The following is a 16410-nucleotide window of genomic DNA, read 5'->3' on the forward strand; positions in this document are numbered from 1 at the left end:
AAATGAGAACAGTGAGAAACATTTAATTTGAACTACGAGTAAATATTAAAAGGTATTCCAGTACTTATATATACCTAAATAATGAGATAGAAATAAAACAATAATACGGGCAACTCTTATTCTCAAAATAATCTCAATTCTTTCAAAATACTTTCTCTTCGAATCGTTTTTCCAATAATTTACATAGAAGTCTCTTGTTTTTCAATGATACTGTATTTTTGAAGATCTCACACGCACAATATCTACACACGCGTGTACTATTTTACCACGCGCAATTAAATTTTCACGTAACACCATTCATCATATCCTACTTGTACATTTCCCAAATCGCTCATCACTCGTTATTGATGTTTTAACATAAACATTTGTCCAGTTTTTTAATACTCGTCAACAGAGTAGATTTTCGCTCCTATATAATTAAAAATGAAAAGAATAGTCGCAACGAAGTGCTGCGAAATTTATTTTATAAACAAATATCGAAATGCGGATGAAGTTTGCAAATATCTCAAAACACTGTTGCAAACCGATAATAAAGAATATTGAACATAACGTGACATTCATTCTTCTTTGTTAGCGTTGAACACATACTATGCATATTTTACTGCAAATCACATTGTATATAAATCCCATTGTTGCATACGTAGGCGACACTTTATAAAACATGGATGAGTTATGATGTATTACGTAAATATATCGATAGACTTGACGTGATGGAAGCGTTGCTAGAAATCTGAATGTAACTGGAAGTTATGTAACTTCGCTGCGAATAAAGAAATAGGAGCAGCATTTATTGCGAATGAGATGACAAGAGAATATTCGATTCGAACACAAAATATGTCAATTCATTTTAACTTAAATACATGCGTTCATTTTCAACATCTACGTTTATTCGATACATCTCTAACTCAATACAAATCTCTCATTCACAATAAAGTTTCGAAAGAAAGCTAACGAAAGTATATTCGTCGACTTGTATTAAAACGGAATCACTAATCGTACAAAGTTGTAAACGTTTAATAACCATAAGTATATACGTACTTATTTTTCATATATTTTCCACTGAGAACTTAATTCACAAGAAAAAGAACAAAACCATCATCAAATACATATGAAATATTCCTCTGGTTTTCACAAATCGTTGACACAAACTTATCGAAACTTATTGAGTTATTAACCAACAACAGATAATCTCTAGGAATTTCGGTAGGTGAAAATCAGAGAGAACGCAAGATAAAAAAATAGGGGGTTGCGAAGGACGATAAAATTGATAATTAAAAAGCGATGCAGGTGAAACAATACCAAGAGCAGTAACACGAACAGCCGTTTCCAAGGCCCGAGCTAGGGCGCTTTGCGCGCCCTCGGTCTCCCAAACGTCCGATCTACCCTCTCTTCCACCACCTCGAGGGAACGAAGGAACGAACCAGGCTCCCTCCACCTACCACCCACACGCCCCACCAGCCCGACGGACCACCCCTCCAGTTACCACCGCCGCCGCTGCCGCCGCCGTCGTCGCCACCACCGCGATACATTGCGATACACGGTTCTTGTCTCCACGCTACCTACCTACGTGCAGGTCACAGCGCTCCACCAAATCCATAGCTCGCTACGCACTAGGCCACTAGGCAGCATCCTCCTCTCGCCTCCACGTTCTGTGTTAGTCCATTTTTCCCCCCTACGCTCTCGCCCGTACGCCTCGATCCCTCGTGTCAAAGACGCGCTCTCTCGTCTACGTCCTCGCGCCGACCACAACCACCAATACAGCCGCGGTTCGTAAACACAACAAGCCACACGACGACGCACGCGTACAAAGAAGTACGTTTCACGGACCAATTCGTTTTTACGTCGTTCTTCGGCGTGATCTTGATCCAGCAGGATCTTTTCAACGAGGGAAGACCGTTCCAACGGCGCGAGTGTCGATTCAGCTGTTTGTGTTTCACTGGGCAACCACTATTGTGAATTGTGTTTCCGAGTGCATATTTCAGTGTTTACCCGGGTGTTTGACAGTGAAGAACCGGTCGAGCACGTGCGATCACGAATGATTCGCGAGATTCTGTTGCTGCCCGTCGGATGGATGTTTCGCTCGCTGGAAATCGGTTTCTCGAAGCTTCTCGTGAATCTGACAAAGACAGATTTGACGAATCCTTCGATTTCCTTACGCATGGTAAAGTATTTGGATTCGTTGTAACAAACGTGTTATTAATCTTGCAGACGAAATCTAAAAATTGACGGCTGCTGCGAGTTCCTTTCAATATCCTTGTGCCACAGTTGACAAAAACTAGAATTCTAGGTAATTACGAAAATTGGAGAGATCGCACGATCTACTTGTGCAACCGAATGCTGGCTAGTGAATTCCGTGTGATCGGAGGCAACGCGAAAATTTAGCTAAATATAAAGAATTATTCTTGATTCGCGTGGTTCAAATAAAGAAAGTGAAAAGATACCAACGACAATAGCACAATAATCTGATCGACGGTATAATTCTTCCAAATAATCATTCGACGCTACCGAGATTCTGTCCACGTTGACTGCGGCCTAAGCCCTTCCGACGTACTATCTTGTCACTCGTTCCACGCTTGGTTAGATCCATCTGTCGGCTAAACTGCCACGAGGAAGTTCACGGAGTAGAAATAACGCAAAAACGATATAAATAAGGTATACTCGTGTAGTATCTATAAAATTACGTCGGTTGGTACAATATAAGAAAAATACGACGAACGAACACCCAGCAAACTACATGCACTGCAAACAGAAGATAAAACAGAGGAATTCCGTTTCGGCCGAGAGATATCGACGCCAAGAAGAAAGATTCTCCGCAACCGATGCGGTAAAGCTCCAGAGAAAAGTAGTTAAACTCAAGGTAGTACGAGCCACGTGAAACTGGTCGCTATTTTGCCGGGCCGTGCCGCTTGTAGAGGCTCGAAACCCCCTGGTTTCCCGCGCACAGCACGAGCCGAGCACACACAACCACCCCGACCAACCAACCAACGAGTCTACCCACCGCCACCAGCCCCTACACACAACAACCCAACGAAGCATCCCCCACTCTGAATCGCACAACAGCCTGAGCGGAAGTGCTAGTCAGTCGGCGAGCGACCTTCCAACATTACGGGTTAGGTTCCCTCTTTTTCCACCCGCCGTGTCTTCATCCTCGTTTACAGAATCGCGAGGACGCGCTGCCTGATTAAGTTTCACACGAAGAAAAGGAAGAACATCTCGATAGATAACGATTCGGTGTCTCGGTAGTGAGATCGCGATCTCTGTTGCATCTTCCTACGACGCTGAACGCGATAATGACGCGGAGCGTCTTCCGCAATTGATACATTCGTGAAAGATCGAGATAAATAGTGTAACGGACGAAGGTCCACAGAGCCAAGGCTACAGGAATTGTAGATATGCCATTCTAATTGTTGATGACACTTTTCCTTAAGGTGTACCACCGCGGTTATAGTGTTCTTCATCGAGAAACGCGTTTCAAAAAGAACGTCGTGTAAACAACGTTCCGTGATTCCGTTTTCTATATAGTTCCGTACGTGAGCGTAATATCTGGTGAATGTAAAAAAAAAAAAAGAAACAGTGTTCCTAGTTTGAATTCGCTGGGCCGGAAGCATCGTACTCATCTACAGTGGAAGTGCTGAACGAGCAGCTGGGCTTTTTACTTTTACAAAAGTTGGTTAATAGTGCGCCGACTTTATGAGGAAACGTTACTAGTAGCTGAGCGCAAACACAGCTTTTCAACAAATACAGTTATCTCGAGGGGGAAACAAGAGAGCAATCAATTGTATACTTGTTGAACCGGCAAACCCGGCGTCTTTAATATTTGATACCGGCTTATACCGCGACTCATTCCACCACTTTACTCAACTGTAGGAAGTTTCTGTTGGCAATACAACACCGTTAACTTCTACCGAGACCAAATCTGTCGCGGAGGAAACGTTCGTTCTCCATTTGTATTTGTGCCGGCAATCCGAAAGATCGACGTGCGAGGCTACTCAAGTCGACCACGTGGTTATGAGTGTGCATCGACCACGCCGAGAGTTCTCGATACGTATCAAAGAAGTTTTCGGTAAAGCGTTTGTTTCTTGTGTAACATTTTAAGACGTTCGAAGAGTGCGCTCGAACACATAAAGACTGATTATAGTGATTCGTAATTATATATCCGTTTACCGATTTCTAGCTTTGTGTAAGCAACGTGTCAACGAAGTTCGACGGTGTGAACACATTTATACAACGATAACGGATAATTTGACAAATAATCGCATCTAGCCAAAACATTAGGTGACTTTAATCGTTTTATCCGCGAAAATCTTGTCGATCAAATAGGTAATACGAAAAAAGTGAGGTAGTGAAAAATAGGCAAAGTCGAAGTGAAGCGGCTGAGAATTTTATTAACGAGTAATCCAGCAACGAAGCAAGCTCCCGAGTGTCTCGAAGATTAACGATAATTAAAAAACCGGTGGAAGTTGGTTACCCCGAGGAAGCTGCAAAGTAGCAAGATCCCACCCGCAGGAGATCGTGAACTTAAAGAGACCCAGGTGGAAGTGGTCCAGTCCGGGTCAACGATCGGCGTTAGTAGATCGTATCAGACCCCTCAGCAAGGAGGGTGGGTGCAGTGGTGCAGTGGTTGCAGAAGGGCCAGCGAGGTTGGGGTGGCCTCGTCTACAGGCGCCTTGGCACCGAGTGCACCGGGCCCCGGGGCTGCAGTGGTGGGCTGCTTGGTTGGGGTGTACCCGTGTTCTCCCTCCTCCACGGGGCCCAGGGGCCCCATAACTCATCACTTCCAGGCTATTCCGAGTCAACAACAACCGATTGGTTGCCGTGCCTGTTGCTGCGTGCATAGCAATCACCAGCCAGCTTCGGTCCAGCTTACCAGTCAGCGGGGCGGCCTATCGCTGAGGGTAGCGAGGGTGGCGTCCACCACCTCCGTCCGAGCCGCCCCCTACGCCCACCCCCAGCACCAGGGGCTGGGGCAGGAGTGCAGGTAATAATAAATTACTAAACATACATTGTAGCTTCACTTCGACACGTATAGTACTCTACTACTACTACCACTACTACTACTCCTAGTACTACTATTACTACAACTACTACAAATAGTAACCACTACCATTACTACTTCTACCTGTACTACTACCGCTACATCCGCTTCTACTCTGCTCGTCGTCGTCGTCGGCAGTGTTTGACAAAATAAAAAAAAAGTACAATATAATAAAAGTATAACGTAGTAGCACGTCGAAGTAACAAACACGGTTGATGGAGTAAAAGAGTTATCCAAAACCAAAAACGCACAAAAAAGGTGTAGGGAGGAGACGGGGGCATTGGGTGGAGGTGGTGCGCACATCCTCGGCAGCCCGATGCTGTTCGTCCCGTTCACGGTGCCCACCTTCCCCGCGACGCATCATCAGACGACCCACCCTGCGCATCAGACGCATCATCAACAGCTACAAGCCACTACCCAGAATCCGGTGCAGCAGCCGCAACAACTCACGCAGCTCAATCAGCTGAGCCACCTGAATCATCAAGGCATTGTACCGGCTACGACCAACCAGCCGACCATACACAGCACCAGCTGTTCGCCGCAACAACAAGCAACCACGCCGAATAAGGTAAAAACAATGTTACATCACTTTTTCATGCTCTTCTATTGGATGCACGATTCCTATTCGTCCCAATGAAGTGGAAGTTTTCGGCTTATCTTGAAGGTACCATACCGCGAACACTGGTCGGATTTGTAGGTCATTTATTATTTGAGCAACAGTGAAGCGGTACACGCTGAAAATATTTTCTTACTTCCTTAGATCTCACAAATAATCTCTGGTTAATCTTCTGATACTTTTACATTGAATTGACAGCTTCGATTTTCTGCTGTTATTGATATTATAGAATAACATCCGATATTATGTTTAGTACCTGATGAAGAATGCGTGGCTAACAATATAGCAGAACAGAGATAAAAACTTCAACTGACAATTGCATTCAATACAAAAAATATTAACAATATGCAAATTTTTGTATACTGTCGGACATAAGAATTAGAATATACTATTCCTTATATTTATTAATCAACTCTGATAAATCTTACTTCAATTTGAATACTTTAAGATTATGAAGTATGTATGATGCAATTGATGTAACAGATTTATGATAAGATAACGAGAATTCAATTTATGTTAAATATCAGCACGAGTATCCTAATGCTTATAGCCGATACTATATGATAGAATCTAACTACTTTGATAGAAACTATAAACGTATACGAAAGCTTAAAGCTAAAACACCGACCTCTGTAAAACAACACTTTAGGGAAATAACAAAAATTTACAGCAATACAATTCAATCATTTTAAATACTTTCTCAAAAAAGATATTTTGTATTATATTATGAGAACAAAGGAGTTTTTACTGTTATTCTAGCCTTCTCAATGGCATGATCATTAAGTTACGCCAAAAGTTAATTACGGTTTATGAACTGTTTCGATTTTACATTTATCAAAGTTATTTACCATTAGCGACAGTTTTAATTACGGCGATATGCAAAAAACGCTCTTCACGTTCAAGCGAAACGTTCGATGGATTTTCGTTTCGGAGCTCGGAGGAATATCGCACGCAACAATCCTCCAATCCATCATTGCTGATCGTGACAGTTAAAAAATAATGTGCGTGTCTCAATAGTCAGGACAGAGCCGTTTATCATCGAGTTACCAGAATTCCAGTTCGCTGGTTTACATATCGGTGATTCAATTCGAGCTATTCAGTTAAATGTAAAATCGGAACTGACCAACTATAAATAAAATAACAATTCACTGTTCATGTAATCTATTCTGCGTGTATACTGTTTCATTAGCTGACCTTGTCTGCGCGTGTTTATTTATTGAAAACCGGCTTATTATCCTGTTGTTGCATAAATCTATTACCAATAACACGTGTTAATGTGCAAATTATGGTCTTGCACAGTATCGTGGTCTGGGAGTTTTGCAAAATTATTGTGATCATAATTATTATTACGTGCAGATAACTTTCATGATCTTATTTACGAAAATTAATTTCTCTCATTTTCTCTTCTGTATAATATTTTATTCCATTCCTTGTATTTAATTGTTATTACTTATCGTTAATCAAAGAAAATATTTTAACTTCTCACACGATGGCTTAATATTTATAAAGTTACTTTGTTATTTATTCGTGAAATTACTAAAGTATCATAAACTGTCAAGAATTAAAGTAGAACACTTATATCTCGTAAACTTATAAAATTGTTGATAAAAGGAAACTATATGCTAATAATATGGAAATTCATTGGAATATTCACAGCTAACGCAAACGATAGTATTTCATGAATAATCGTCCCCACGATCGATAATTGTTTACTCGGAACAACCTAAAGTTTGTTATAATCACAGATAGAAGCAGTGCAACGATGGATTTTTCCAAAGCACAGTAAATTTCACTTCTTTAAAATATTCATAGAGAAAAGTCATCATACTTTCGTTCCATCTTTGAAGTAATACTTTTTATCTTTTATTTTATTCGTGTAGCCATGTATTTTTCGATAACTGTAGCCTATCAAATGCGAAAAGCAAGTCAAATATTCACGCACATCATATTTCTATTTAAAATCATAGATTGTTTACTGCAGATTTAACGTCCTTAATTAAAATATCTGTGATATTACCGCTGTTTTCGAATTTGAATTGATATTTTATGTAAACTTGATATTTACAATTAATAACTTGTTTCCAAAAGCTATTTAGAAGTTTCATACTTTTTGAATCAATAATACATTGATACGCTTCTTCCTTCTTTTTGTATTAAGATTTAATACAAAAGGATATGTTTCGTGTTCTAAAAATAAAAGGAATAGGGAAGAACCACAAAAAGTTAAATTTTTCTGAGCACATTATCATCGTACAATTTAACTCATTCTGTTATATTATCTTGTTTTCTTAACATTAAAAGATGTGTCGAGTGTGAAGCAAATACGAAAGAATTATTAGTAGTATGTATGATTTCTATGCAAGTTAGGTTGTAATATTATCGCCATTTAATAATACTAACTTTTTGATATTAACTTTTTGATTTAAAAAATAAAAGCCTCCTCCGTTTATTGAAACATAAGTAAGATCGAAATATAAAAATACAATGATCGCAGCGGAGGTTAATATGTGCAACGAACATATAGTAATAACTAGCTATAGTATATAGCACGATACTATCGCATAATCCGTCATATATTAAATCTTAATATCGATTGACCGTTTAATCGTTATCATAATCTCAGTGACGCTTCACAATAACCTAAAGGATGTAATAACTTTTAATTGGTACCTATCGATATCGACATTTCTCTGTTTCGATCTCGATTCTTGTGCACGGTATCGCTGCGAGAGCGATGCAAGAGTCCTATTGCTTCTTTCATTCTTCTCGCCCGCATTTCCTCGCAGCAACGCGCTTTTATTATCCTGGCCGTGGTTCAAGTCAATTTTCTTTAGCGAGCCATAACTCGCCAGCTGAGTTACTCTTGGGCAAGCATCGTCGAGATACGCAGAGAGCGCGACACGAACTCGTTGCCAGCCAGCGAGAACTTCCTTTAATTCTTAGAGTCTGGCAATCCGCGGGTGGCGTTTCCTCTTCCTTGTGCCGCTTCTTGGAATGCCACTACAGAAGCCGCATGGGACTTCTTGAAACGATACGACCTTCTCCCCGTTGGCGCCGGATTGTCGATGAGAAGAAAAGACGTATTCTTACGATACGAGTTATCAATTACCAAACACATTCAAACACATTCTGATTCTACAGTTACTTACCTTTTTCATTGCGGCAACGATCGAAAGGGAGCTACGCGTCAATTATATGATGCTATGCAGGAAGAACATTGTGGGAAACCTCATTCAATTTTGTAACCGGATAACTAGGCAATTTTCAACTCTTCGCGCTTTGAAAATTGTTATAATAGACCGACTTTAGCACGCTTTTACAGTTTTTGTTCAACGATTTTGGTTTGAAAAAAAAACGTTATAAATGTTTGTAAATTTTTGTAAGTACCCTTGTTATTTTTTTTCATACTTTATCGGTGGAAATGATACGCAAGATAATTTTTACATTGTTAACGTTGCTATAATAGCATCCGTAGAGTAGAAAGAATTGAATGAATAATTTTGAAGTAAATAGATTGAACTCAGAACTCTTATTACGAGGATTGAAGTGTTTGAAACATATTGTATGTAATCGTATACCAGATAAGGGAACACGATATTCGCTACAATATTTCAGAAATGTGAAATCGAATAGGACATACATAATATGCTTATGAATGGCCCTTGAAGTAAGTTCTAACATTGAGACACCATGGATATATGTAGCCAATTTTTCGAAACATATTATCAAGCAAAAATCTATAATATTAATCCAATATAATGTTCGTCTTACTATTTTTCCAAATACAAATAGTAAAGGATGATTTATATCACTATATACTATATAATTTTAATCAAAGATATAAGTCAAAAGTAAATTTCATTTAAATGTATAGTATGGAAATACTAAGACCAAAAGTAAAAATATAAGAGAAATGTAAATGTAAGAAATAAGTTGTATTTTCACGCGAATAACAAGTAACAACATCTTCTTCTTCTGTAACTTTAAAATCCACCTTCTTATTCAGTCTATCAATACCTTCCAACTGACTGCAAAGTGGGTCATCAAACTTTGTATAAAAATCGTTGCAACGTTCTGATATATTTTGTTAGACGGCTACAATCGTTACACGAAGTTTCGAGTAAAAAAGGGCATAGTTTGTCGATTGTTCTCTGGACTTTCCAAGTTTTGTGAATCGCTACATGCAGCAATTTCACGCGTGTCGATTATCGAGCGCAATTAATGAGAATAGGAATAAATCTTTAAGATAAGGTGTAGCTTTCATCCAATAAAGGGTTGGAAGTCTGTAGGTAGGTCTTCACGGAAGAATGAAGAAACGATAAAGAAGAGAGGTAGCCGGTGAAGGGAGGGAATAGCAGAATTTCTAAAGCAAGGGAAATAGCTGGTACAGCGGTAGAAGGTCGTGTAGAAGGAGCAGGAAGACTTTGAGAGTTGTTCGCGTAACTTTATTAATTAAAGGCCGTTAGTCCTTGTTGCTCGATACATCTTATATACCTACCACGGTCGTGGTTCTCATATACAAAGAAGAATGAGCAACCTGTCCTTCATCTATTCTGTCTCTTGGCGTCTTGTTCAATGTTCTTACCCCGCGTATCGATCATCGTCAATGTCCACCGTAGTTCTCGATGGATCGTGCATCGTGTTATTGGCCCTCAAAAGATCTCGCTTCCTTTATTGTGTTTAGCACAATCATTTTGGATCTTCCCTTTATGAACATCGTCGCGTTGGATCACTTCAAAGGAGTTATGCATTCAGAGAGAAATTTTATTGATGACAAGGCTTGACATAGCGAGATATTCTTTGTCTTCTTTATCAGGCTGTATTTCACAAGAATAAAATTCCATTTGCATGCATATGTTTTTCACTTTCGTGTTTACTAAACTTATTTTCATTTGTTGTAGATTTTTAATATCTTCTAGTGACCAAGCAAACACGAATGACAAAAATTCTGTCCCATCTGACTTTTCAAAAGACAGAACAGAAACATGAAAGTAATGCGTGGTTTGCTAAATTACAGAGAACGTTTGATATCGAACTAATCAACGCAGGTTTCTGTACTTGCAATAAAACAGAGAATATGCAAAGAGAATATGGAACTTCGTATTACGTACGTGGATATTGAAAGGTATTTCGAGGCAACTATTATACAGAAGTTAGATGCTTCAGATAAAACTAAAACCGTTAGATAAAAATTGAAACATTCAGCTTAAATAAAAATTAGAACATTCGAACGTGAGCGTTATTTCAAATTACTTTATTACAATCGTTGATCCAGAGTCAAATATTTCTCATACTAGAAAAAGTAGTAGCATACCAGGGAAAGTGGTAGTATACCAAGAAAAGCTTTTCACGAATAAAGAGGTATACAAGTGAAAGTCGCGGCGTCTCGTCGGTCATAGCGCGTTTCCTTCGTGGCGACCGCGTGACTGTTCACCAGCAGCATCCTAGAGCGGCGGAATTATTGCGGTTCACCGGGCCGTTACGCGTCCCTTTTCTTCGTGGCCGCGTGCATTCTCTCCAGGCGTCTATTAACGTCGTCGTGCGAAAAACACTACGCGAAAAAGTAATTATGGCCGAGCTGGGCTACGGTAACCGGCGGAAGAAAGGAGCGGCGCGCGACAAAGGACAACCGGTTAGCGCTTGCCATAATTAGGAAATTGCTTCTCGCATGGTAAAAATGTATCGTGGCGAAGAAAGCGCAGAAGGAACTCATTACGGGAGCGATGCTCGGGGGCGGGCAGGGATATGATGAGGGTGGTTGGGAAGAACTAGAGCGGTGGTAGGGATGTGGGAGGAAGGACTATGGTGGAGGAAAGTTAGCTAAAGGTAGGAGGCAGGATGGTTGGGACGGTGGCGAGTGGAACGGGGGGTTGCGTAGCCGTTTTCAAGGGAAAGCGACGCGGAGGTTGCTCATGGTGGAAAGGAGCGAGGCGCGCGAGGGGAAGATCAAAGCACTGGAGATGATTTCATTACGACACGCCACTCGTCTACTACGTTGAAATATCAAAAGAGTGGCGGCCTCATACAAGTACGCCAGTCGTCGGCGCGCGGCTCCGCTCGGCGCGGTGTGTGGAAGTTTTCAGCACAATGCTTTTCTTGTCAGGCTAAAGAGAAAGGAAAAACGTATACAGCTATCGCGGGAAGGAGTAGGATAGAACGAAGGAAAAAGCTGCTGCACGAAAGTAACCCTCGCCGTTCTGATTCCCGAGACCATCTCTCCCCCTTCTTCTCTACTTCTTCTCCCTTTGCCCCGAAGGGAAGAATATTATTAGCTCAAGCTGCTGCCTATTGTCGAAATAAGTTCGACCGAGATGTCAGATAAAGATACGTAGTCGATGCACTGGATTTGTTTGGCGTCTATGAAGTTCAGTTTTACGGCGTGATCGTTCAATTTTTCATGATCGTTCTGATGCGTTCGGTGCGACTGCATGCTGTGTACGCTGTACGCTGTCAAAGGCATGGGACAGGAAGTTTATGGGACATTCGAAATCACATTTTGGAACATTCAGTCACGTGACATACTTATTGTAGGTAGTGAAAAAACTTTAACTATTTATACGTGTATATAAAAATGCGATCTTTTGTTCGGATATGAATTTTTATTATACCAATATAAAACTTATTTTACTTTCTGTGTTCAATACGTCATATATAATTAACCAATATATTCATAACTAACCTTTTTTAAGGGATATCTACGTGGTATTCATTTACGATTACTTCAAATTTTTCGTCTCTAATCGATTACTTCGAATCTTTCGTCGATATGTATCAATTTTTAGATCGAAGGTGACATATAATTCGTTTTTCAACGAAGTTCTATCAAATTTCTCCTTTGTTCAGGAATTCCATAATTTCATATTTTCGTTAATTTCCAACATTTCAAGGTTTATGAAGAATGGCGTAATTTCATATTTTGTTCCTTCTTTCTTTTTTCCTACGTATATTGCACTCCAATTATGAGTAATCAACGCCGTAATTACGGGGGTTTAATAACACATTTCGCTTTTAGTATTTCTGCTTTAATGTTTCAAGCTTCTTTTCTTAACGATGCTACAGCTTCTTACCTAGATCACGCAACTTAAGTAATTTCATTCACGATAATAGTGTTAAGTGCAATCTCAATTATTTGTTCACTTTTGCAAAATAAAAACAGTATTTATGATAGTAATATTCTATTGTTTTTATTAATTAGAATTAATTAGATTAAATTAGAAGATGGAAAGTATAAAGAATGTATAATTCAATTCTGTTCAGTAAATGAGTTTTCAATAAATAGTTCCTGAATTGTATATTACAAAAGTTAAAATGACAATGTCCAATTATTTTCCATTAACGATCTTCCGTCGTACCTATCTTAATCTTCTTTTAACTGAATGAACATTGATCAAGTCCTGGCTAGTCTGAACACTTCATTACAATTCTAGCCACGTGCAAGTTAAATTTTCACGTGTCATTCTTCAAATCGGTTTACATTTGTAACTGACTCTGTTAATTGATCAAGACGATGCAGCATGCTGAACAATAAACGTACGGAAAACTACCCCATTCGAGAATAATCGGTTTATTAATTCACTTTAGCGTTGGATAATTGATGAAATTCAGTGCAGCTGTGAAGCTTTTAGCGGACAGATTCTCCAAGTTTTTTACATTGCCGACAGGAGCGAACGCAGAAAAAAAAACAGCAAGCGAAGAAGAAAAACTCACAAGCTCAATCAACGTAACCAAGTTTTATAACAATATCGTGTTTGGTTTCATTTTAACCAGGAAAATCTTACCAGTATGCTAATGAGATTTTTATCAACAAAAAATTGGGAAAAAAAAAAGTTTCGCCGTTGCGTTAGTATTGTTTCACCGATACGAAGGCGATACAGATCTTTCCAGGGGAAGCCACTACCGTGTCACATTACTCGCTTAACTGGTTCAAGGGGAAACACCTCCAGTAGTGGGGATAAACCATGAACAATTAACGGGCAGATCCTAGCGAACAATTATAGAGTCTCTACTAAATCACAACACCGTTTGCAATTCAAATAATATGTGAAACGCAGGTGAACAATGATGCTATAATTTTCATATACAAACTCATCTGAATATCAATATTGTTTTTGACTGCTACGATAACATAATGATAAAAATAGCTGATATATTTAAGAAAGTAAGGATACTGTGTGGGTTTGCCTTAATCCCGAGTAACTGCATATTACTCTGCAGGAGTCATATGATAGTAAGTTAATCAAGTACATAGTCTTAAATTCCTACGTATAAAATTATAAGATATATTTTTCTGTTTATTTTTAATTTTCATGATAGTCATTTATGAAAAGGGCTTCGTGACGCAAGTAAGACACGATAAATACATATTCAAGAATAATTTCCCGAAAGCAGTGATAGAATATTTAATTTAATTATTGGCTCAAATAAACGGAATATAAGAACCTGAATTACATTAAATATTCTGGGCGTGCCGCGGGGTAGGCCGGCCGGAAAAATATATATATATATATTCCCTAGTAATTCCAGCCGTGCACACGGCGGAGGCGTACGTAGCGAAATCGCGAAGGATTCTGAAGCAAACGTGGAAAGTTGTTACTAACTGGAAATATGATACTCGGGCATTGCCGAGAAGTGTATTATCGCCTGCCACGAACTCTACATATTACTCAACTTTCGAAGTTCCGGCTGTAGCGGTTCCAACTGATAGCAGTTTAGAAAATAATCAGTCGAGCTATGTACCTACGTTCTCCTTTCGAACGGGTCGAGTAGTACGCGCGACTGCGTGACTAATCGTCTCTCCTTGGTGTAGCTCGTTAAACCCTTTGATCGACGAGCAAATTTTTCAGCCCTTTACCCTTTTAATATCCCTTCTATCCCGGTGCTTCCGACTCTCGTCCTCCGCGACCGTTTATCGTCCACAGGTCTCCGGTTGTATCCGTTAACAACCGGCGATCACGTAGAATTACGCGCCGAAAGGGAAGCCTGCAAGGGACACGATACAATTCCGCGGGATTTCGATGGTCCACGGATATCTGGTCTCGTCAGATCGATCTGATACGACGTTTAGTCTTGGAGCGCGCGCGCGCACATACACATTCTCGGATGGGTCAGTAATTAAAATGAAATTCCTAAAAAAGAAACCGGTAGCCAGCCCCCCCCCGTAATGGATACAACGCAGCGGGGACCATCATAAAATTTTACAAATGAGCGTACCGAAGTGGTGGCTTACGGAGAACGGCACTGGGCAGGGGTAGGGGGCAGGACAGAAATAAAAAAGTAGATAGCAAAAGCGAGAACAAAAAAAGGACACTCCGAACACAGCTACATGCCGCTGCTGTTGTTAGTGTCTGCTCGTCCTCCACCTCCATCATTTCCTCCTCCACCTCTTCCTGCTTCGTCTCCACCTCCGCCGTGCTGCACTCGTACCGCAGATACAAACAAACAGCGGGTCATACAGGCGAAGTAACAAATGCCGGACATTTACATTTAGCAGCGAGGGTGGCCTTCTCTCTTTCTTCATCTCTCTGCTTTTTTTCTCTTTCTTTCTCCTTAACGTTATTCCCGCGCCATTCGGTCCGCTTGTTCTCCGTTGTGTTCTTTCTTTTTTCGCGTGTCCTCTCCCCCTCCTTTTTCTTCTTTCTCTATTTCACCTATCTGGCTTCGCTTTTCCCCCTCTATCCCTCTCTTTCTCCCCCTTATTCGCGGGTTGAACGCGTCTGGTAACGAGAACGCGCGTGTGTGCAGGTTGCATTATGTACGGTGGCTCCGTACAGTCCACGGTTAACACAGCGTCGGCCTTCCTGGCACTTGCAAATTTTCCGCTTTTAAATGTTAATTTCAGCGTAATCGATGGTACTCGCTGGGCCGGGCTACCAGCATGCTCAGTCTGACACCCTCTGCCCTTTCCGTCCATCGAGCCTCACCATCGTAGAACATACTGGTCCAACGCGGTTGCCCTTGTTAAGCGGCAAATCGATAGAACTAAAAACTCTGTTGGATGTACTCTGTCAATGCAAATTCCGTCGAAGCAATATCTTTGCACGGCTCATTCAGTGGATAGTTTTAGAAAATTTGTCGCGGAGGTATAAATAAGTTGCGTAAATGAAAATTTGCCGCGTCTTTGCAGTGTATGCCCTTCTTTTAACAGTAGAATCTCAAATATTTCAGCTTAGTTAAAAGCTCGCTAGCGACCAGGTTCAAAGCATACGATTTTCTTCGTTTCGTTCTCATTACGACACATAATTAGAATTCTATACGAAATATACAATTGTCTATTAACTTCTTAAAAAGTGCAAATACAGCTACGAACCTTTCGTAAGTACGACAATTCAAGAGAAATGTGAAAGGTCATAGAATACCAAAGTGGACTAGCATCGAGGGAGTTGAATGAAACAGATGATGCTATTATGATCAAAATAGTATAAATATTTAGAATAAAGGAAAAGTATATGGTCTAGATAATCTTGTCCTATGAATTATATTCATTCGCGTATTATTACGTAGCTCTAATTGTAATCATTCGGCACGGTATATAACGTTGAATTAACTCATGTATATACAGCTCGTATTTTAAAACTCCCGTTATAACATTAATAATGTATCGTAAGCACGCATCAAAATTTAACACGGCTGAGAAATATCGCTGATAATTAGCGTCATAAAACGAACAACATAGAACAATCTCGATGTGGTTACACATTCAAGAGCGGCGCAACGACATGGATAAGTTCCAATAGCTACTTGCGTAATTGTTAATCGAATC

General features: G+C 40.1%; 1 protein-coding gene across 7 annotated transcripts in view; it reads left to right on the plus strand.

Annotated features, from left to right (window-relative positions):
• Nucleotides 1–2558: 2558 nt before the first annotated feature.
• LOC117208598 (nucleolysin TIAR) overlaps nt 2559–16410 on the plus strand; it is a 584542-nt gene continuing 570690 nt past the window's right edge. For 2 of the 7 annotated variants that reach the window (XM_033449833.1, XM_033449834.1), the window contains exon 1: nt 2559–5603. In XM_033449833.1, coding sequence (XP_033305724.1) covers nt 5352–5603 — 252 coding nt within the window. In that variant the 5' untranslated portion in view covers nt 2559–5351. The remainder of the gene's footprint in view (nt 5604–16410) is intronic. The other 5 variants (XM_033449837.1, XM_033449836.1, XM_033449835.1 and 2 more) reach the window with 4 other exon arrangements.

Source organism: Bombus bifarius, unplaced genomic scaffold (genome assembly GCF_011952205.1).
Source record: "Bombus bifarius isolate JDL3187 unplaced genomic scaffold, Bbif_JDL3187 scf7180000008140, whole genome shotgun sequence".
NCBI lineage: Eukaryota > Metazoa > Arthropoda > Insecta > Hymenoptera > Apidae > Bombus > Bombus bifarius.